The 24,683-nt window shown below is 41.0% G+C and overlaps 1 protein-coding gene across 1 annotated transcript in view; it reads right to left on the minus strand.

Moving 5' to 3' along the window:
* Positions 1-24,683, minus strand: part of mei4 (meiosis-specific, MEI4 homolog (S. cerevisiae)) — a 53,077-nt gene that overhangs the window by 22,882 nt on the left and 5,512 nt on the right. The window contains exons 3-4 of the mRNA XM_041959366.1: positions 23,861-24,390; positions 9,234-9,365 (exon numbers count right to left, since the gene is read on the minus strand). Of these exons, the coding sequence (XP_041815300.1) occupies positions 9,234-9,365; positions 23,861-24,390 (662 nt within the window). The remainder of the gene's footprint in view (positions 1-9,233; positions 9,366-23,860; positions 24,391-24,683) is intronic.

Below are 24,683 nucleotides of genomic sequence, written 5' to 3' on the forward strand. Positions count from 1 at the left end.
TCTCCGTCAGGCGGTAACATTGCAAACATTAGTACTGGATTAATTTCTTTAATTCAATTTAATTCCCTGAACCACATCATGACTGCTCTGCACCACAAGAACTGAGATTTTATGAAAAAAGCTTCCTGTTCCTTCACTGAGCAGTGCGATGCAACATATTCCTCAATGCTGTTTGTAATTCTGGTCTTTAAAAAGCAGAAGATTTCTTCCTGGAAACTGATCTTCAGACATGCAGCAAATGAAGTTTCGGCTGTCATGGTGACACACGTGAAAAACCAGAACAAATGAGCTTTAAGGCACATGAGGCCAGTTTCTTAGAAATGCCATCCGTGTGCACCGCAGCTCATCTCACATCTCCTGAAGACCGTCCTCCTCCAAACACCACTGTCACTCACACAGACAAAGCAGTTCAATTAAACTCACAATTTTTGAGAATGAATTCACCTTATCTGAGTCAGAGATTACTATCAAGCATCGGACGGCCGGGCTCTCAAGAAAAATGTGGGACTGGGAGTATTTGAAACTCGGGAATCAGCCTCCTCCTGATATTTAAAGATAAAATGTGAGGTACGGAGGGGTCCAGGAGCAAAATATTCCCTGAGCATTCACTGAGGACTGTGGAGCCAAAAGGTGCAAATTGAACTGGCACTGGCCTTTAGAGGCATCAGCTGTGATGCTCATTTCCTCTGGCTCTGCCACCGCAGCTGAACCCTGCATGTCAGGAAGCTCATTCATCACCCCAAAGCCAAATTTAATATCCCCAAGCCAAACTTAATATCATTAAGGGCACTCGGCCCAGACAATGGCTGGCCGTGAAACTCATCCGATCGTTCTAATGAGACAATAACACAGGGAAGTTTCATGAGATCTCATGCCAAATGAAGCTACAATGGAAGGTTAACCAGGAAGGCCACCTCACCCGACTCTCTACACTCATATGCCTCATAACTCCTCGAAGGAAATCCAATCCAGGGCTGCAACTAATGATCATGCATATTATTTTTTGACTAATCAACTGTTTAATATGTTAAATGCGAAAAATGGGCTCATTATATACTTGTCTGAACTCAAGTTTTTCAACAGTTGAGAGGCTGGAGCAACCGAATATTATTGCAGCTGCACAAATGACCTATGACCAACGAAAGAAACGATGTATGTGTAATGCGAACGAGTCGCTCACGGTCAGGAACTACCAACTGCAGCTCCCTTCAGCTCTATGGAGCATTTTAACATCTTTTAGCACAGTTTTGGTTTAATGATCCACAACGTTGCTGTTCAGTCTCTCATCAACCCCATTCCAGCAGCAGCTGTACACCCCCCGCCCAGCAGCCAACAGCAGACAGACAGCTAGACACTAGCTGGAGGAGAAAGTGGAGCATTTAGCGGCTAAACAGCCAGATATTTTTCACAGGAGTTGCTGGAGATCAACCAGAACTAAAAGGAGACTATGTTCATCAGGCAGATATGAACGCGGCTCTAATGGGACGATCGTGCAGAATGCTGTTTAACAACACATTCAGAATATCGACTGCATCAGGTGATAACATGGCACTGATATGTGAACAGCTTCTTTATACTGGTTTACAATGATTAATTGATTAGTTGAATATTTTCTGAATAATATTCTATATCTTATATTTTCAAAAACGTTAAGACTTTTGTATTTAATATCAAATTAATATCATCATCTACTCTTAAACCAATCACAACACCCCAATGAAACACAACCCTAACAATTCTGAACATTTCATTTATTGATTCAAGGACCAACCACTCTCTGGTTTCAGCTCCTTAAATGTGAAGATTTGCTGCTTTAGTAACATTTTATAGACTAATCAAATAGTCGATTAGTCAAAGAAATGCAGTACAGTAATCAATAATGAAAATAATTGCCTGGTTCACACCAACTTCTGTTGTAAGGTGTTAAAGTGATTAATCAGTCCTTGCTGAACAGGATCCAGCTGAGATTTTGCGGCTGTTTCTGCCATCCAAACACCTCCTATCCTCTCCTATAAATCAGTTAGAGAGAATGTGGTGAAGATGAGACGGCGAGCCGTCGACCACCCGCAGTTTGCATAAAGTGCAGACACTGGGACACTGACAACTGAGGGTGCATAGTAATGGCGTCAGAGTGGCATTTACACTGCCCAGTGGTTTAGTGTTATTGCTGGGTTTCATGGTGGCTTTGTCCTGAGGGGCTGTGGCTGTTTGGTGTTTGCCACTGACTGTCACGCCCTCTGACAGAACAACGCAGCGCCCAGATGGCACAGCTCATCTGTATGCTGCGCTGCTCCAAGGACAGTGGCACCAGGCTGCAGCATCTCTGAGGGTGTATGTCAGACAGGAACACTGGCCTCTGCCACGCTGCTCCTGATAGAATACTCATGACTTAAATGCCTCCCCTCACTACAACACTTACTGTATGTCCTTGAAATAGTGCATCCAAAACACTCATTCTTTAGATGCTTCCTGTGACAGCTTTGAAACTTCAGTGATTAATCATGTTGCATCAAGTAAAATAATATTAAAATGTGTATATGAGACCTTCACTGCAACGTTTGCTTTCCTGTACTGAAATCACAGGTCTACCCAGAGCTGAAACAATTAGTCCATGAATCACTTAGTCAACCAATAGAAAATTAACCAGCAACTATTTAATCGATGGATGATGACTTTATTTTTAATTAAGTCATTTTCTAAGATAAAAATCCACCAGTTCCAGCTTCTCCATTGTGAACATTTGTGACTACATTAAACCGTCCAAGTCTTCTATTATATTAAAATAATTATCTTCTGGTTTTGGTCTGCTGGTGCACAAAACAAGACATAGTTGAATATGTCAACTTTAGGAATTTTCAATGCTTTCCTGACATTCTGTAGACCAAATGATTGATTAATTAATCAAAGAAATATTCATCTGATTAACCAATGAAAATAATCATTACTTTAAGGTTGAAGTTAGTTTCTCCAAAGCATTAAATGATGACATTTTGGTATCTTTAAACCTTTTTACAAGGTTAGGATAATTAGCCTGCCCTTATATTCCTTTTTGAGGAAACCAGGACTGAACAAAGTGTGAGAAAAATCAGATTACATTGAAAGTCCAGTCAACAATGTAACATACCCTTAATGCAGGCAATCGATTTTACTATTTATTATGCCAAATGAAATTTTGATGTCCGACATGAGCACATCTTTGCGAACATGAAGTAAAAAAACCTCAGTGGATCTTTCACAGCTTTGAGTCAAAATCAATCAAACTCTCAAATATCAACGCATCTCTCTCAGCCTCAAAAATCCAGTATGGGTGGGGCTACCGACGAGAAAGCAGAATTAGCCAACAGCAATACAAATTTGGACAAATTTGCAGTGCTACTATGATTCATAATTAATCAACGGTGAAAATTAACAATTCTAACAAGCATCACTAATTGTGGCCACAGAAAAATGAACAGTCCATTCATATCTACAATGGCACTGCACCGCAGTCTATACAAGATGTGGCAATGTACCTGCATCACCTGTAAGATATGAATATGACTTAACATGAACATGTGTCATTATCTAAGCTCTTGAATTCATAGTTTTAGTAATTCTAAGACATGAAAACATCCTGACTTGTTAGCTTGTTAGCTCCTCGTCTGGCATGTGTGTTTCCAGACAAACACCCAGAGGGGCTGTTAAGGTCTCCCCAACCATGATGCCAATGATAACAAGAAAATCAGGTTGATGATGTGTGAACATGACACAAAGCCCTTCAACCATCATCGCCTGTCCTCTCAACCTCTGGAACATAAAGGCCCGAGTCAGCGAAGACTCCCCGGACAGATGGGAATGATCTGCCCCCTTAACCGCCAGCTGGAGGAGGGTGAAGGCCTGTGTGGCATTCACTATAGCGGCAGGTGGTATGCTGATGAACTGAGAATTTAATATTTCCATAATAATAATTACTGCTACTTAGGAATTCAACTGTAAGAATACAGACAGCTTGCTGTCCACAAGCTTACTGGTTCACAATAATTTTTTTTAACGAAGTTGGAAAAGAAACTAATTTATTCTAACTCATAGATAAAACTTAACTTCAGTTTCTTGAATTAATAAATTACATATACAGTCACATTATGACACTATCAACACATCCTGGGCCCATTCTGCAGTGTTAACTCATACAGACGTCCTTTTTCCTCTTCAGATATATTTTCCAGTAAAATCCAGTAAATTAGTTAAAACTCTATGACGTCAAGCTCGTTCATCTGCTGGTTATTTCCTCCATTAATTTGGTTTGTAAAATCTGAAAGCGATAAATGTGATCACAATGAGCCAGAGTTCAAAGTGACACCTTCACATTGTCCAACCAACAGTCCAAACCTCAACATTAATACAAATTCAAATTCTTAAAATCATCAAAAAGAAAAGCAACAAATCCTCAAATCCGAGAAATATGTCTACATAAAAATGACTTCAATGAGCAAAAGTTCAGATTTTATAAGATCTTCGTAGGTTCTATATGCAAGAATTAACTTGTAAAGTAATTAAGGGCTGTCAGATAATGTAGTGGAGTAAAAAGTCAATATTTCCCTCTGAGATGTGGTGGAGTAGCAGAGGCATGAAAAGGAAAGCCTTATGTAAAGTACCTCAGATCTGAATCCTGAGGGGGGGGGGGGGGGCACGTATTCAGGCCAACAAATCATGTGAGTCTGTTATCAGCAGGGATGGAGGTTGAACTGAATCTAAACACCAACATAAATCACTGACAGACACGAGGAATACACTGCACAGCGGCTGTGGGTGGATGTGACGACGGTGCAGGCAGACACAGCATGGAAGTACAAACTCAAACATACAGACGTTTGCTTTGGTTCAAAGTTGTGTGAAGTCTTAATGTTTGCTTGAACCTTCTTAGAGCAGCAGGTAGGATTTGTGTGGATCTGAAGGAAAAGTCTGAAACTGTGCAATTTTCAAAATGCAAGAGCAGTGATTTTAAATCGTATCATCATTTTAAGGTTATCCTCGTAAAGTTAGAATTAGAATACAGTTTTTCATAAAACCCTTTTTATACTATTCATGATTTTTCAGCGATAGTTATTCAATGTCTTTGCACTCTGGAATTATCTCTCTATATAATCGTTTTATTGTTACTTCACGCGGTGCATTCAAATCACCCGCTGCCTGCGAACGCCACAGTAAAACTTTACAAGACAAAGCCTCGTTCAGACACAGGATGTCATTATCAATCAACGAGATACAGCAGAAGTAGCAGAATTAATCTTACAAGAGACACAGTGAATAGCCCTGAGTGAGTGCTCTTATTTATGAAATCAACCCAAAGTTCAAACCAAGACTTCTCATGTGCTTGTTTAGTTTGCAGCTACTCTTTGTTGATAGCTTTAATCAATGTGTTTCTCCATGAATAGATTGTAATGCATAGCAACGCTGCGTTTGATGGATACCTGATGACACACGCAGCTCACATTACCTATATCACAAAATTAGATCTGAGTACTAAACTAAAAAAAACAACAGAACAAAGGCTGGAAGTTGTCGCAGCAGTTCAGGCATTTTATCCTGTGCTCTCAGATGTTGTGCTTCAGGGCATCTGCAGGCATGTTTGTCCATGCTGTTTAACTAAATTTATGAAAGGCTGCACCTGCCTCGGCCAATGCCTTAAAAGCAAAGATAAACAGCGATGTTCACACTGCATGACGTTCTTGCCTTTTCGTTCTGCTCCACATCGTGTTCACACCCACTTTTTGCAAACAGACAAAGAGACGTAAGCATGAACTGACAGGTTACTCGTTCATTTAACAGTTTCTGTGATGTCATCCTGCATCATCAACGTGTCATCAGCACCCAGGTCATGCAACCTTTCAATGCTTCTGATTACATGTACGCTAATGTTCTCTGGTGTCACAAAGAGCTCACCAAGGAAAAACTGATTATGAGCGTTACTGGTATTATTAGACTCCAAATCAAGCACATGTTATTAATAATGACAAACAGCTAGAGACATGATAGAACAGCAGTATTACAGGTGCAGTGTGGGATTACTCAGGCAGAGTTTTTATACCATATTTCTACATAGTATTCAAGCAGTCTCGGTCTGGTTTGATTGACAGTTTTCACACCAGGCCAAAAAAAATAAGAATTCATTTCACCATTTTACGTTACAGAAGCAACACCCAGACAAAGCACCAGGTATTTCATGCTGAAATGTCACCAAGAAGCATGCATCATGTCAACCCTGACATTATATAAGAAAAAACTGGAAACTGAACTAACAAGGGAGACAGAGAAGCCATCCAATCTGCTTTTGTATGTCACTGCCATGACAGTTTCCCAGACAAAGGAAATCCTCCATGCTGAGAAATACTTTTCACTCAGCACTACTGATGGGGGGCAAGGGGTCTGCTGCTGCTGCTGCTGACAAAGAGCTGAGGCAGGGGTCTGTCCATGGACTTGACTCGGCCTGGGGAGCGTATGAAAGCTCACAGTTTTATACAGGGGAGTGTGGTACAGGGGACCAGGAGCTCCCAGCGGGTCTTTGTGCAGTCCCAATAGGTCCTCGGCAAAGTGGCATATAGTTTAATGTCACTATAAAGTGACTTATTAAGTCTGCTATGGGGTAAATTCATTTTCCAGCTGAAATGAATGTGCCGTGTCCATACGAGGGTTAGTTTTACAAGAAACACTACACATTAATCAATTAGTCATTCAGGCCAAAAACTCCTTTGACATCGTCACGTTGTCATTTGATACGCTGCTGGTATAAAAATCTTGATTATATTCACTTTAAGTAAGGCTTTGCAATTAGTTTAACCTTTGAATTCTCTCTCACTCTCCATTATTCTCTGATTTATCTCTATCCTGCCTCGTCGGGTTCAAATAGTGTGTTGTTAAATATAACCTCTCGACTCTGTAACTACAAACTCTTAACAACAAAATTAACAGTTTGCTTGCGATGGCTGTGTTTCAGGAATTGAAGTTTCAACAGTTGCGCTCATTATCATTCGCTCCGGATAACAGCATGAGCTAAGTGCATAAGATGTTAATGGAAATATAGATGCAGTCTCCTCGACAGTTTTTACATAATGGGAGGCATGCCGCTCTTCCCCTGAGACCTCCTGCCTGGAGAGAATGAACCATGGAGAGCTGCAGGAGTGGCGCTGCAAGCAAATAAGACCATCCAGCAGCTCAGTCTTTAAACACATCGAGTCTTCAAAAGCAATATCGTTGTCCCTTCTTTAGCCTTGAAAGACTAAAGACGAGTGGTGGAGGTGGTGGGGGGTGGACTCCATGGGCACACTAATGACTGCAAGGGCAAAATCCTCAGTCAGACCCTGGGTGAACAAACCAGAGAGGTGGATGGATAGATAGAGGCATGGATAGATTGATATAGTTATTTTATATTTAAGGGTTCCACCTATCCGATTGGTCCTCCCACTGCCTACCTAGAAGCAACCAATCATCTCCAGTCACTCAGACTTCTGCTTGTATTCAAATACTGTATTCACACAGCTGGCCCCAAGTCTACATATGATCAGGTTTTGTAAAAGCAATTGAACATTTAGTCTCTGCTCTTTAGCCAGGATAAATGTTCAGGAAAAACCAAACACAGACAGTTCACAGAGCGATAAGGACTACACACCAGCGACAATGAATGCCCCAGTGCACGCACACACTGAACTACAGCTACCTGCAAGAGGGAGAGTGTTTTCAGCACATTGATAAGCCGGTCAGTTCAGCTGGCCTGCTATACATCAAGAGTAGACCCAGCTTTCAAAAGACACGTAACTGAGAGACACTCTGACTCAGCAGAAGAAAGCTAACGTTGTGTTAACTGTGTTTTACTTGTGTAAACATGTTAGTCATCAACTTGTTAGCATCAGAGATCTGTGGACGCCAGAGACCAGAGACATTGGATGTGCACTTGAACTGCACACAGCTGTTGTGTTCACTGTTGCTGGTTGACATGAACACCAACATGCAGCAGTTTAACTCTGAATACGAGGAGGACAAATCATCTTTCTTCAGCTGATCATGTGTCTGGTCACTTACATGTTAGGGGGAACACGCTTCTCTATTTCATATTGTGCAGAGGATGTGACACCCCCCCATGGCAATTACATGCCTGGATGGCTGTCAGTGCGCTTTCAAATGTCAAACCACCACGGTAACGAAGGTCTCAGCCTACATGTCGGTTCATTTAAGTTCACAATTTCAAGTCTCCAAAACGCGTAAGAGACGATGATCGTAATCCACTTCTATGTGACAGTTTGCAGAGAACTGAGCCTTCAGATTCTTGCTTCCAAATACCCATTACTGCTGGTTTGTTGGAGACAATGGCGCCACAGCAGCACAAGGCTGTTTTGCATTGTCAATATCTCCGGTGAACAGTGGGTTCAGCTATTTTCTTTCTTCGACTTGGCCCTCAAAAATGCAGTGTTGATAAAATTCTCTTTTTGGCATCGCCCGCCTCGAGAGGCTCTCTTGAGGAGGAGGAGAAAAACAGGCGCAAGAGCATGACCGACCCTGCTGAGTGGGAGGGAAGCTCAGCAGGAGGGGTGAAGGGGGGAAAATCATCTGTATCCTTTTCCTTTTTCACACATTTCCATTTCGAAGGACCCCCGGCGGCTTGACACTCAGCTCTGCCTTTCACAGGAAGCAGGCCGGCCAAATGCAGCTCTCGCCTGGCCTGTGACTCAGGCGGTCTCCAGAGGTACCGAGAGACGTTTGAATACACGGCAGACAGGAAACTAGTGGGACGCGGTATTGATTACGGTGGTACAGAAGTGGCCGTGGCACCGAGTCAATAGGGCAAACTGTTTGCACCTGAAGCCCTGCACAAAAGCCGGCTCACGAGGAGCAAAAAGGTGAAATAAAAGAGTGTATGAGGGAGAGAAAGGGAGACCGTGGGGGACAAAGCTAGAGAGAAATAAACAGAGACAAAGCAAATGAGAGTACGATGGAGAGATTCATGATCTCAATACAGTTTGAGAGCAAAAACTGCCGTGTATATGAACAGTAATATGTTTATACTACTTCATACTGCAATAGTGTTGAAAGGAGAGTGAACAACACAGACACAAACAGGGAGAATACATCTCATCGTGAGGCAGTGGAGGGAAAACAGAAGAGGATCAACGCTGTCTCTGAGCCAAAAGAGAAAGAGGCAGAAGAAGAAAAGAAGGATGGGAATGAAGGAGGAGGTGTGGTGAAGCAGTGGGGGTGTTTACCTGGAAGGCCTGCCAGAGCTGATCAGCCAGAGTGCTGATCTGAGAGAGGATGTGACGAATGAGAAAGGACTTTGACATACTGCTGCTCCCCAGCGTGATCAGGCACTCCATCAGCTTCTCTGCAGCCGCGAGCTGAGGTTTGGAAAACAACATTTCACTAATGGAGACTCCTTAACGCTTTCTGTTTACTAACCTTTATAACTTCACCTCAAGGATATACAGTATATTCTGTAAATAGATTGATTCTAATTTTACTCATCACCTACACACACACACACTTATCATATGTGCCGACAATTCATCTCATACCGATTAATGACGCCGCACAGCTGTACACTGCATGTACAAAAGACAACAGTTGAGTGTGTGACTGATAATTTTAATTATAGATTCATTTACCAATGACTTTCTTGATTAACTGATAAAAATACCAGAAAAGTATCATTTCTAAGAGGCCAAGACGAAATCTTCAAACATCACGTTTTGTCCAACCAACAATCGAAAATCTAAAACTATTCAGTTTCTGATAATATTTGGCAATAAAAAGATACTGATTCTCGGGTTGTCATTTGTTGTTGTCATCTGTTGTCCCACTCTTGCACAGGAGGTGCAAGAGTGGGACACACTTTATATTAAGTTCCACATATTCACCATTATCTAGTTGCTTATTAGCATGCACATTAGCAGCATATTGGCTCTTTATTAGTCATTATAAAGCACTTATTAAAGCCGTATTCTGGGGGTTGTTGGGTTAGGTCATCATTAATGTACAACAACTTCCTTACCTACTACCAACAAGCAGTAATTAGCAGGTTATTGAGGGAAAACTCTGTTAATTGCCTAGTAGTAGTTGTAAAATACTACAGTTATCAGGGACTATTTTGAGTGGTGGATTAATACATAATTTGGTGCTCTAGACAGTATTTCAAGGGGCAGGACAGTGTATGTGGGATTGAAAACAAACTAGTGTGTGTTCATGGTGATGAAGGAACATGTCACCCGGTTTAACAGTGTGGCTCACTGATGTGTTTTTAATAGCTTTTGGACAACAATGGAGCTCTAGACACAGAGGAACAAGACAGCTCAGGCTCTGATACATACACAATATTTGTTAGATACATTCAGTGTTGTTTTTGGTCTTTCATGGGATTTGTTGACAAGAAGAAAAATACACTTGTCTAGTCCTGATAGTTTCAACACCCTGATACCAAAAACATGCAGCACTCAAGTTAGCTGCTGCTACAGGTTTTATTTTTTGTGATCCTGGAGGGGGTATGGTTAGCATGCATGCTCACATTCAGCAACAGCCTAATTCATATTCACTCAGTTTTTCATAATTTCAACCGAGAGCAGCCAACACATCCCAAACTGTCCACTGTTGTTGTGCCAGCAGGCAGCTCCACGGCGGCAGCTGGGGATAAATTGTTTGGCTCAAGGGCATCATGACCATTGTTGCTTTTTAATTTGGTCTGGGAAATTCAACTAGTAACCTTGCCCACATCTGAAGTGCAGAGCTACACCAGATGCTTAAAGCTGATCAGATAGGCGTGTTTGGCCGCGTTCCTCGAACAGAGAGAGAGCAACTGAAAGATGAACGAAGAGAGGAAAAAAAAAAGAACCTTAAATTCTATTTGCGTTGTATTGCCTCTGCTGCTGATTACGCCCGAGTGCTGAATGCTACAAGGACATCATGTGAAATTGTCTGCATGATTATCCTATCAAGAGATTAATTCATAATTTGGAACAACTGAAGGGAGGAGATTGTTATTCAGCTTTCCTAACCAGCTTTTCCCAAGCAGCAGATTGATGAGGCCTTCCTTCTCTGCACATTTACCTCTTTGCGCGTTGATGCACAAGCCTGATGCGACCAGATAGTTTGGTTGCTTACATGGAGATGGATACAAAAAAGAAATACTATGAGAAAGTTGTGTATTTAGATTTTGTGATAGAAGTCAGTTTCACAACGAATTCTGCTCTCTCACTGCATTCATCAGCTGATTTAACACTTCTCTATCCACCTGCCAGAGTCCCCTCCACTCAACACAAATCCTTTCCTTATCCTTTGACTATTTCTGGTAATCCTGTTGGCTGCAGTATCGCTGTCATGCTCCAGAAAGTAACATCAAAAACTCCTATGATTCATGGCTACGCCTAGCACAGGAAATCAGGGCCGCAACTAACATTTGTTTTTTTATACTTAATTAGTTTGTTGAATTGCAATGATTATACTGATCAACTGAAACCAGGGCCGAGCTACATATTGACCTACATTGTGAAAATCATTCAGTGAGCAAACGTCAGGTTTCTGTACTGTTTGTGCTGAAATTGATTACTTAGAGTAGATGTGTCCTCTACTGAACTGAAGCACTGGCAATCCACAGCTGGAGAGATAAACCGTATTGTTTGAAATATGCATAACGGTGACAGCTTTCCAAGTGGACAATCGTGTTTCAGTGCTTTGAGAAATAAAATAAAAATTGTGAATCTTTCAAGCTTTAAAAATAAATAAATTCTTGTTTTATTTTTTGGTCTTATTGCCAAGACCTACCACACACTAGGGCTGTCAACAGGTATTTTAAATTGGAAAATATATTTGAATTGTAAAAAACTGTTCTGGGGGAAATCTGTTCAAGTCTTATATATTAAAATCTCTCGGACCTAATAGGTGAAAAAAATTCCAGAGATAGATGTGAAAATATTCTGGCTCTACATGCTGTTGTACATGTTTTCCCCACTGCTTCCCTGATATGTCCGCCCTCTCAGTCCTCTCCCGATTCAGTGAATTCAAACCAAACCAGAGAAAAAGATGATTCTTGGAACAGTGGAAAGATGAACCAAGACAGTTTTGGTGGGTTTTATTTTGTTTCAGTTCAGTATGAATGAAGAGTGTTTTACAATGATAAAATTACTGATTCTGTGAATGGAGTCTGGTGGTTTTGACAAAGGTGCTATAACAGCTGTTTCTGGTTAAACAGAAGGATCTTACTCTTTAACAAAAATGTATTTCCGTAGGGATCCTTTCCAAAATGTTGTCAGACACATATTTCAACAATCTAAGACTGTCAGTGGCAAAAACAAACACTTTTAGCAGACGTTCATTGATGGTGGGCAAACATCCGGATTAAACTGCAGCAGTGGCTGCTGTGCTCTCATTCAATACTAAAAAAAAATTAAAAAAAACTGTTGCCTCTGTTAGTCACTTGGAAAATAGGGTTTATTCAGACAATATCCGACCGGAATTTCTCTCATTTGTCCGGGTCACCGAAATCTTCCAGGAAATGTGGACTGGCACCAACTGGAAAAGCTGAACACTTTCACTGATTGAAAATGTATGTGTAAACTGTAAATGTTCTCTCTGAAAACAATGAAAAAAGGCTATTATAAATTCACACCATGTTATAATCTCTTCACATCTTGTTGGTCCAACCAAGAGTCCAAAACCTAAGGATATTCAAATTACAAGGATCTAAAATCTAAATGTGTCCACAGAGTATTTTGTGGTTAATGCTGTAACTGACTTGCATCAAAATTGTTCACGTTATTCCAGTACTTCAACAAGCATCTCCACATTGGATTCTGGAGGGAAGAAAAACACAGCTGCACTGGCCTCGATGGGCTAAAGCATGTAAGTCTCCTGAAACTCTTGAAAAAAGGCATGCTGTCACCACTAGTTGGCCAAACTAGCCAAATAATTAACTGTCTGGGTGCTGTTAATCTTTATTTGCTTCATTTGATTCAGAATCAGCTCCAAAATTCTACAAATAGTTTACAAAGGCCTGGTTTGGCTACCCAGTGTATTTCTGACCTGATTGCAGACTACAATCTAGTCAGACCTCTCAGGCCATCAAGTCAAGGTTTTCTAAAAGATCTGCATTTCTAAAATGCTGGACGGACGGGTTCATCCTTGTCTTAGAGTGCGAGGGTAGGAGGTTTTTCTTATTTGTTTATTGCTGCAATTTCTTATACTTTATATCTTATATGCTTGTATACATGTTATCCTGTTGTTGTTTTGCATTAACATTTTTTGAAAGGAGGATGTGACTTACAAGGACTAATGGCTGTCAGTATATAGCAGCATGCTGCAGGAGAAACCTCTCTTCACTTAGGGGTTAACATCAGGAACGTTGTCAGAACAACGCTCTGTTTAAATAACTTATAATCTCATTCTTCATGTTTACAGGCACATGCTGTAGCCATAACTGTGAAGGGTAGCATTGTATGAAAAATAATAGAGTGATAAAAGGTGTACTTGAGCGCTCTGTTTGGGGCTGAAACACATGAGGCGAGCTGGATGCAATATACAAGAAGGCAATAAAAGTTCTTCCAGTAGACAAAAGGATGACACGGTAAGATGAGGCGGGTTTGAGGCTATATGAGGCCAGCCAGACACTAAACTGTCCTCCTCTCCAAAGGTTATTACATGAAATATGTCTGCAGTTGAACGCAGCGGGAGAGTGACATTTGAATGACGCCACTTGGGATTCAGGATCTGCAATTTCATCGTCTCGGCTCTTCATCTTGTCCAATCTCCTTCCTCCTCGACGGCAACAACTCCTCCAGGTGCGTCTGAGAAAGTGAGCCAGAAATAAGAGCTCTCTTTGTGGACGTGAGCGACTCTGAAGGCAGGACCTGCTGCTGGGTAAATTGCAGTTGCTTGCAGCATTACTCCTCAAGATGGAACGCACTTTGGCTGTAAGCACTTTGCTGACACTTCCAGAGGACTCTTTTTCAGACGTTTTCATTGTTTGCCTATTAAGCTGTGGCCTTAGAAAAGGGATGAGAAATTATGGTGGGTTCCCTACAATGTCAATTTCTCTGTATCTATATCTATAACCACCAGTGAACAGCTTTGGATTGGGGGTTTCCATCATACTACACCAAACTGTAAGAGGCCATCAGCAGGTTTACACTCATGAAGACGTACTGCGCTCAACAGTGAAAATACAACGCAACTGGAGCTGAAACAATTACTCACACAATCAATGACAATTTGGACGTTTTTTGTCTCCAGTTTCAGTATTTAGGGGGAGGGGGGATTACAAGCACCTGGGTTGCCTCCTTGTTGAGGACAGGCCAAATCCTACCGATGTTTGAGATGAAGCAATATAAAGGGTTAAAATGAGAAATCACTTCAGACAAGGCTTATGTACAGCAACATGTATCGCATCCTTTCCTGCATGACTGGAGCAGAAATACATGAGCTTGTGCACGACATATCAGAAACTCAAGCGACGGCAGTGCACTCCACCCTCCTTTCACCACAACCTAATTTCCTGGGCCTGTGATTCATGTGTACAGACCATCATGGACTGACTGGCTTCCCTCTTCCTTTACAGGAAAAATGGCATGTCACATAAAATAGAGTTACAGCGCAATTGTATGGACACACTCCTCTCTCGGTACACTCGTGGTTGCTATAACGCAACAATTCACATTGAATTTAACTGCGAGTTACTTTATCTGACAACCAAGAGTAGGTGGAAAACAAGAAAGCATAAGCAAGAATTCTGACAATTGATTGTAATAATTTAAAACAAATACCTCTATATGAACATACAAAGTCAGGATTAACCATTGGCGCATTTGGAAAACCCCTTAAAATACTTTGCAATGTGAATAAAATTAATGATTCACTGTTTTCTAGAACTAGATCACAAAAGTAAGACCATAAAATCACTCACGATCTGGAAAGTCAACACTTGAACCTGCATTAACTGTTTTTTTTGGCCACTTGAGGGCAGGAGAAACAAGCTGCAAGCACAACACTGACACAATAATCCATTTTCAGGCACACAGTTGCCTATTTACGCATCCTGCAGACGTGGCAAAACATTATCATTCATTTAGAGTCGTGTTTGTGTCCATCTGATAAATCTAAGTCCACTATACGCTCTCCATTTTGGTCTCTACCACCTCCTGATGGAAATATCTGCCTCTTCAGCTGCTAAATGCTTCACTTTATTCACCAGCTGGTCAATGGCTGTGTCTGTCAGCTGCTTGTTCATGCACAGGTAGTAGAGCATGTTTATCTGAGCTTGTGTGCTGGAAACACGGTCGATGAGCGTGGTGAGAATGAACCAAAGCAGTAAAGTTGTTGCAAACAAAACAATGAGCCCATCACTACAAGTCATGTGATCCATTGACAATATGAAAATATTGCTTACAGCAATTTTAAAAGGCACGTGTGTAGTGATCTGATTGGTGGCAAAGGTGGCCAGATGTGACAAAACTAACATTAAATAGTGTTTCTTAGTTACTCAGATAAATAAGCCTCGAGGGTGAAGCTATTACAACTACTGAACAGTAGAAATTCTACATAATCACAATGCACTTATTTATCTCTCCATATTGTCAGAGGCAACAAAATACACTGGAGATTAATTCACTGGTTCATCAAGACGCTGTATCCCAAACAATCTTATCCCACTCCACATAGAAAATTGTTTTTGAACAGCGTGTCTGACAGATTAGTGTGGTGTCAGAATGTTTTAGAATCGTGTCCCAGAGGTCGTCTTCCTCTGCTGGCGCTGCTTGATCTTTTCAGGAGTCTTTCCAGTGTTATAATTACCCCTGCCCTTCATCTCTGACCTCGCCTCCATATCTGAACAATCCCGGGCAATCAGTTTGACTGGCAGAGCAATGGAGTGTTCACTGGAAGTCAGAAATATATAGAGTTCATTAACGGGTATCCTCAAAGTCGTTTGCAATGTCCTTATTGAGCAACTTGGAGAGAATGCAAATTTTCAAGGATCATTTTTTAAAGAAAAAAATGTGAGAAGGCTATCTACTGCACACAGAAAAAGCTTAATGTGGTGAACAAAGCTCTGTGGTCAAAGTCAGAACGTCGATGTGTGAAAACCCACTTTTTGCATGTAGCATCAACAAGCTATACACACATCCACACAAGCTATGCATTAAAATGTTAACTGTTTGCATGTGAGATGTCGAAAGTTGCAGTTTAAGATGAAACATTTAAGCAGTTGAAGTGTCAGTTCAGGCTGAACAACTGAAATGGTTTCAAGTGTTTTTGAAGGGTAATCACCTGAAAGCCCATGGAATTTCAAATTCAAGCCCTTTACATAAATAGTTAAAGTGCATGTAAATTGTATGTGATGGGTGACAGCAGCTAAAGTGTCCAAATATTTGAGCTGTCAGCTGAAGACTAAAAATAAGTTTGTGTCATTTAATGTGTGGATGATAAAGGCCGATGACATGTCCCATGGCCAAGACCAGCAGGCTGAGAAACTCAAAACTGGCATACAGCAGTCAGGCTATATAATGACACTGCTTACACTGAAAAAACAAAAAGAAAACAACAACAACAACAACAACATAGCATGGCCACCATGACTGCCAGCTGCCTGTTTCACTGCCCTGAAATATTCCAGAAATATTTCACTATTACTATATTTATTTATGTTTCTTAATCTTGAAATTGTTGTGTAATTTCTTTTTCCAATGTTTTTCTTGTAAAGTTCTGTGTTTTTTCAGTGGAGCCATGGCTGGAGTAAAAATATCAAGCAATACCTAGATAATTAGGCCTAAATGGCCCGTGTCTTTAAGGCCAGGAACATGGTTTGAGTAACTCAGACTGCTGATGCTTCACATTAACGTACAAAATCATGCATCTTTTCACAATAAGACTATTAGCAGCACTGTAGTTCTTTAGCCCATTTTGCTGTTTGGTGCATACACACATGTATTTTTCTTCAAATGGGTAACTATTGTCAAACACAGACAAAATGATATCACAGAACCAGGAACTTGTCAGTTTGGTTCAAAAATGTTTAAAATATCTAAAAGTCTGTCAGTCTTTAACATCAGGTTTCACTTCCAGCTCCTCAGAATCAATGTGAAAAGGCTTTTTTCCAAAGTTGCCATTTTGGTCTGTAGCTCACCCACCAGACATGGGGTCATCCATAATAGAAAAGACAGAGAAACCCATTTCTGCAGGCATGGTGTGGTGTCATTAGACCAAATGCAATGCAGCCACAAGGTGTTGCATTTTGAGTAACAACTACAGCTGAGGTCAGTGAGCCATATCACCCACAGCTGAATGATCACATTTAAAAAGGTATTTCTACACCTGTACAGGCCCACATTTAACACAGAGCAACAGTTCACACCCCTCCACTGAGGCCTTGTCAAAATACAGACTGGGGGGGGGGTAAAATGAAACTCACTAAACTCAGTAAAACAAGATGAGGCAGGCTGAAGGACAGTGAGCACATCACAAACATTAATTACACATGCACTGAGCATCACAGATGAGTAATATCAAACAGTGCTGGTATCAAAAACGAGAATTTTTACTTTTAATAGTGCAATCTCACTGCAAACACAGAGCTCACTCGATAAGGTGCTTTGATGAAAAGGTGCAAGTCTGCATAAATTTACTGGCAAATCTCAAGGGAGTCTCAGAGTTTGTCATAAAAGGACAACAGAAATGATTACAGATGCAGCCTGTCTGTGGCTAAATGGTGCTCGCACTGTGGGCAAACTGTTGAAATGCCATGTTTATATCATGTGGGACGGAAGGAATCGCTCCATTACACGGAGATTCCAGCTACTTCACGATCTTTGCAGAGTTGGTTCTGTGAGGGTTAAAAAATGCTCCACTTCAATATGGCACTATATCAATTTAAAGCACAAGCGACTTGGGATGATGGCGTGTTCAGCATTTGGAATTCACAAACCAGCAACTATGATAACATCTGGATTACATGAACCACCAGTTAAGATGAATTTACCGTATACTTGATGTGTGGGGCTAACAGGGGGCATACTGTAGGTAACTATGGTGCAGTTCAGGATGTACTGTGAGTGAGCTTGCTATATTTTGTTTAAGTTATATTACCCACAGTGACTTTGCTTACATGCTTTCATTGACAGTGGGAAACAGTGGGAAAGTTAGACTACAGCTGTGCAATAATTAGCTCTTTCATTCACTGAGATAGAGTGTGGTGATCACAGTGGAGGCGACTTTGCTAAACTAGTCTTTCTTTTACTTGTTTTTACTATCAACGATCTCCACAAGCACCAGAAACTTTGAGGAGAAAACAAAAGCAGCCACTCTCTCTGTTATGTCCACAGATACTGAAGAAGTCTACAGGCTGGCTACAGCTCAGTCTATGGATGTAATCGTCAGCCAGAGCTTCTACTCTCAGTTGCATGTGACCTTCTATAACAAAGTCTGTTCTAACTGAACTGGTCAAAATAAACCCCTTAATTCACAGAGTTATACGTTGAAACATTCTAGCTGTACTCGACATTTCCCTGCAGCCTCTTTGTGCTACTGGGTTAGCTTGCTGAATGAGAGTCTATATCTGACCACTCATTCTTCTGTGGCAGACCATTAAATTAGCCAAATAAAATGGCAAAAATCGCTGATAGTCAATATATTTGTCTAATCGTCCAACCCTATCCTAAACTCCCAACACTAACAAGCTGTGCAGCATTTTAATATCTTCTGTTTCGTCTTTTTCTTGATGCCATTTGCTGGCCAGTTTTTTGACGATGCTTTAAAAATATCATCTGCTCTTCTTTGGGTTTGTATGCTTTAGTGCCCATTCCCTGAAATGGTGAGGAAAAGACAATTTTCCACCTCAGCGGACAAAAGAATCGTTCTTTGTATTCTCCATAATGCAAGCTTTTACAACCAAACATTAACAAATATTTCAGCAAGAATCAGAATCCCTGAGGCAACCCCCCCTCCACCACTTCTCCAAAATGAGGCCTTCTGAGAACCTGCCTTTGCGACATCAAGTAAAATGTGTTTTCTGAATCTGACCTCAGAATATCTTAAATTCAAATGTTTTATTCATCACATCTGAATCTATGACCATTATATGTAAAAGTCACGGATAATAACACATAATAATTAAGTACTGTCCTTCCATAATAATCACACACACTGAGTCCAACTAATGGCATTCCTGCCCTTTGGATTTGCTCCACATTATTGTAATTGCTTGTCTGACTCTAAGCGACCTGTCCTATAAGGCTATAAGACAACTTGCCTCTGCGTGGACATTAAAAGTTTCTCAGAGACAGACTGGTGCTGTGTTAATGGAAGTCCTCACTGAATTTAAATTATTCAACACCCTCATCACCGCTATCATCAGTTTCATTGACAACTGCTAAACATCTCTGAGAAAACGCAACTTTCTAGCACCATTTGTCATGACGAACAGAGAAGGAGTTTGCTATAAAGAGGAAATTGCCTGCAGCCATCTGAGGTGGGTAAGCCATTCTCTGAGCATTTAGTACAGCTGGAACCAGATGGGATAACTTCATCCTTATCAACTCAGGCTCACTTTCATCTCCATTTCCCAGCTGGTGAGCCCTGTCATGACGGTAACATGTGCGAGGCGACTCCAAAGTGACTTTGACAACCCGCTGCAAATGCAATTTTACCCTTTCTGGGCTCAGCAAGATGTGAATGATGACAAAACCTAGTAATACAGGATACTGCACTCCTTTGTCGTAATAAAAATACTCTCAACATCATTTGAGTGGGAAATAAACTGATATATTAGGAAGGTAGAAAGCTACTGAATGTGGTTTCTCACAGCAAAATGATGACAAGCTGCTGTTTGTTTAACAATCAAATACACATCTCCCAGTATTGTCAGATTTTGAATAACTTTTACTTCTGACAATAAGAACATTAACTGGCTAATTCAACATATTACATTATACACAATGTGCTACATATTTTAGTGCTGAAACAATCAGCTGACTAATTGATGAGCCAATCAACAGAAAATATGTGAACAACAATGATCCATATTTAAGCCCTGCCCCCCTTTAGTCACCGTCATTTTTTCTGAATGTCTCTTAATCTGTCCATTCTAGCGCTGTGTATATACAGTTTACAGCTATAATGGTGCCATATTTAAACTTAAATGTATTAGACGTTGGGCTTTAATGCAGCTTCCTATCCTTACCCTAATCATCTTTTCCATGAGGTTTGCTTGTGTGAAGTAAATTGTTTTCAAGTTTCATTCACAAAAATGCAAACAAACATGGCGTCTGAAGCGGTGTGTTTGATACTGGCTGTCTCGTGTCCTCCCCGATGCAGACCCCCTCCCTACATGTAAGAGACGCTTTTTGATAAAGCTTGCAGTTAGGCTGGTTCAGGTTCGCCTTGGACCAGCCCCTAGTTATGCTGCTACAGGATCAGACTGCCGGGGGACTTCCCATGATAAACTGAGCTCCACTCTCTTCCTCTCCATCTGTACACATTCATGTCCCGTTAATGCATTTAATGCATGTTACTAACTTGGCTTCTTCCCTGGAGTCCTTGTGCTTTCTCGCCTCGCAGGTTTCATGAATCATGGTTGCCCCTACTGCTATTATTATTCATCATATTTCTATTGTTATTGTATACATATTAATGTTATTTTACACATACACTATCATCCATTAATATGGAAATATACCGTCATTCACATACCATACACATGTATTATCAATACTATTTAATTATTATTTGTATTTCTGTTATTATTAAAACGTATTATTATTGGCATTGCTGTGCTTCTCTCTCTCTCTAAAATATTACTTTTTTATAAATCTGCATTTTAGCATAATTTAAGTCCATTCAGATGAATGCATTACAATTCTCAAGTCAAACAACTGTTTTCCACCGTGGAGAAAGCGAATCTGTACATGACAACAGGCTGAAGCACTTTCGCTGGTACAGAAGAGAGAGTTATAAGTAATCATTAGTGCAAGTGTTCCTTTCATTAGACCCATTCATTTAAGTGAACAAAAGCAGCTTCTCATCTTTATACAACAGCAGCGAGCTCAGGAACATTAACCAAGTGTAATCTAGTGTTTACACTTCTCTTGTGTTTATAGCCACGGCAGCAGCATTGGCCTGTGTCAGCCCACCACTTTGGTCCAGAAGGAAAGACTGTATCTCAACAACTACTGGAAGAATTACCATGAAACTTGCTCCAGATATTTCCCATGAGGATGAATCATACCGGCTTTGGTGATCCCTGACTTTTCCTATAGCGCCACCAAATGGTTGATATTTATGGTTTTGAGCAAAATGTTAACTATTTTTAGGATCTGTAAGAAATCTGGTTTGCACATTGATGTTCCCCTAGAATGAATCACAATAACTTTCAGCCTTCTACTTTCCCTCTAGCACCATCATCAGGAAAAGTTTCTAATTAGTCCAAAACTTTATTTCATGAACTATATACCTGTAATACTAATGACATTCCTATCAGCCACAGCTGTACTTCATATTTAATGTTAATTATCAAATGTGAGCATGCTAACTAGCATTGTCATTGTGGGCATGCTAGCATGCTGACAAAATACCTTCTGAACAGCATGTTAGCGTTGTCATTGTGGTCATGTTAGCATGCTGACATTAGCATTTAGTTCAAGGCGCCATTGTCACCAAGTACAGCCTCACAGTAGTATTTGTTTGTATTGGATTGGACAAAAAGAAAGACAACCCTGTAAAGTCTTTGGATACCATGTATGTCACTTACTAAAGCCTTGTGCACATTACTTCTGCTTGTTGAGTACAAAGCAGAGCTTTGACTGAGCTGCTGAGCAAAAATGTCAAACATTCTCAGATTCCAGCTTCTCTAAGGTGAGGATCTGCTGCACTTCTCTGCTGGATAACATTGTCAACTGAGTATCTGTGGGTTTTGTGGTTGATTAAACAAAAGCAAATTAAACTAAACAAGCAAATGTCACTTTGATAAGTGTATTTCACTACATTCTGTCGTTTTATAGAATGACTAATTTTCCTGTTTAGGGAAGGGAAAATGATTGAAAATAATCACTAGTTGCAGCTCTAGTGTTTTTTCATCCTATTTACAGATGTTTCTGAATCTATAAAGATAATGTTTACGCAGAGAACGTATTTGGCCCATTTTACTCTAATCAAGACCAATTCAGTTCTAAGGGGCAGATGATCAATTTTCACATTTGCCTACAAGCTCTCAGCTGCAGCGGCTGAATACATTAAGCTGAGTCAGCACATATTTTTACACAAACACCAATAGTCCTCTCTTGCCTTGAAAATACAATATTATGAAACTTTAATGGTGCTCACGGGAAATCAGGTAGTATTGAAACTTCACTTGGGCAAAGTTAATGTAGCTAACTACTGCAACTGTCATGTCAGCCCCTTAAGCCTTATTTGGAAAGAACTGAAACTACCCAAGGGATGTTCAGTGGCAACAATAGCGTGACAGCTTGTGACCGATATGGTGAAATTACCACAGAGAAATCTGCAGTGTCTATATAGTGAAACTTTAGAGTTTCTGCAGCAACCTTATGCTTTTCTTGGCCTAGCCAAGGTGTCCTTGGCTTGGAAAATAAATGGAAAAAGTAGATTTTTTTTCTGTCACTGATGTGCACTTTAATGGTCATGAACTCATGCTGACCACAGAGGCTGTTGAAACAGCAGGCAGGGCACTAGTTGTCTATGCATACTTGCATGTTTTTTGTAAAAAAACTCTGGCCAGACTGGAAGCTGCCAGTGAACACAGCCTCCAAGACCAATAGAGGCCACTTTGACAACAGGGAATACAGCAGCAAGGTTTGGGTTTGGCCTGTGGCACCCCGAGGCTGAGTCAGCTCACAAGACCACTAGCAGCACACTTAGCAGCATAGCGGTTACTTTAGCAGCAAGTAAAGACACAGTATCTGTCCATTAGGATGCCAGTTAGCAGCAGTTACTGGTAACTTTACTAATAACTCAAGGTATTTGTCCAGAGTTGAGGCAGAGCAGCCAGGGGACATCAGAGCGAAAACCAGAAACACTCCGCTGCAGCGGCATCATTCTCTTTATACATCCATGGCAGCATCATAAAATACAATGCAAGGAATGCGTGATTGAAACATTTAAACATTGATTTTGACTTCACTGGGAACTTCAATAGCATTTACAAGAGATGATGACGAGATAAGATGTCAGCATGATGAGGCTGAAAATACACATTCACACACGTTTGATGGACCACAGTCTTATTCTTTTGCTCCTGCTAGGCAACTGAGAGACCAGGGGCCAACAACAACAAGGAGAAATAACGGCCATGGGTGAGGGCAGCCGTCTAAGTGAGGGACCCAGACAGGAAAGCTACTGCAGTTTTTTCAAATTCAGTATGAATTTCTGTTTACAAGTTGCTTTTTAAGGATCTGGCACAATCTCTCGTTATGGAAACTGAGGACTCTACAGTGTAATGTCAAGGGACCAGTTGTAATGACATATTGTTTATCCACAACTGAATGAAAAATGTCATTATCTAGGTTGATGTTTCATCAAGCGCAAAGGTTCATTATTTCCAGCAAGTTCACACATTAAAACTACATATATGCAAATGTGGCTTTATGGATAGTTAATAGTATATTTCCATCTACTTGATCACGTAAACACATAAGTCTGATTTCACTCAGTTTTGCGTGAAAATGATCAGAGGAAGTTGGTACGCAGGACTGTTTGTATGTTAATATATCTGATCAAAAAGGCCAGATCAACTTCTCCCTTTAATGAACTGCTCTAATGAGCCTGTAATCTTCCAGCTGTGGACATTGATAAGGAAATACTGTGTGTATATAAACATCCCCTCCCCACAGATCCCATTACTCACCCCACTGAGCTGATTACAGTGCAGCAGCATCCCAGTTAGCTCCCTCAGTGACTCCTCCACCCGTCTCATGAACTCTACAGACGGCAGCTTCTGAGAGCAGAAGAGGTCCATTGCTCGGGCTGTGACCTGGCAGGCCTGCAGGATGAGGTCGGGAGGTCCCAGTGGAGGGGGATCCCTGCATGCAGCCACCACCGAGTCCAGGAGCTGGCACACAGAGTCCACCAACACTGACCCTGCATCCCCATCAGGGCGGAACCAGAGTGACTCCAGGCCTCTGTTGTTCCCTGCCACTCGGTGGAGGGCGCACAGCGTCTGGAGGAACTGCACATGAGGAATCATGGGCCTCTCACCAGGACATCTGTGATGACTGCAGGGAACTGGAAGCTGAGGGGAAGAGACGGCAGGTTGGGCGTCCTGTTGCAGGAGTTCAGGAGTCTCTGAGTCACATTCTGGTTGAGGGTTTGCACTGCACGCCTCACGCTTTAGATCAAACATGTCCTGCGAAGCACAGTCCGCTGTGTCGTCATGATCTGGAAGATTTTACACAGAAAAATTAGCTTTAAAAACAAGTCCAATGAGGAGCTGGAGCAGTCTTGTTTGATCTAAATCACGTACATATGCTAAGGTAACAAGCACATTTCTTTCAGAACTTATTTGGTAAAACCATTTAAAAAGCATATAAATGTAATATCTAAGTTATTAGGTGGTCAGGTTATCAATAATCATTAAGACACATTAGAATAAACCATGTGATAGAGCCTGAGAAGGAGCACCAAGCTAACTGCATTGAATTACTGAAACAGGCCGCTGTGACCTCTGATGT

The sequence above is a fragment of the Chelmon rostratus genome, chromosome 18 (assembly GCF_017976325.1).
Source record: "Chelmon rostratus isolate fCheRos1 chromosome 18, fCheRos1.pri, whole genome shotgun sequence".
In the NCBI taxonomy this organism is placed as follows: domain Eukaryota; kingdom Metazoa; phylum Chordata; class Actinopteri; order Chaetodontiformes; family Chaetodontidae; genus Chelmon; species Chelmon rostratus.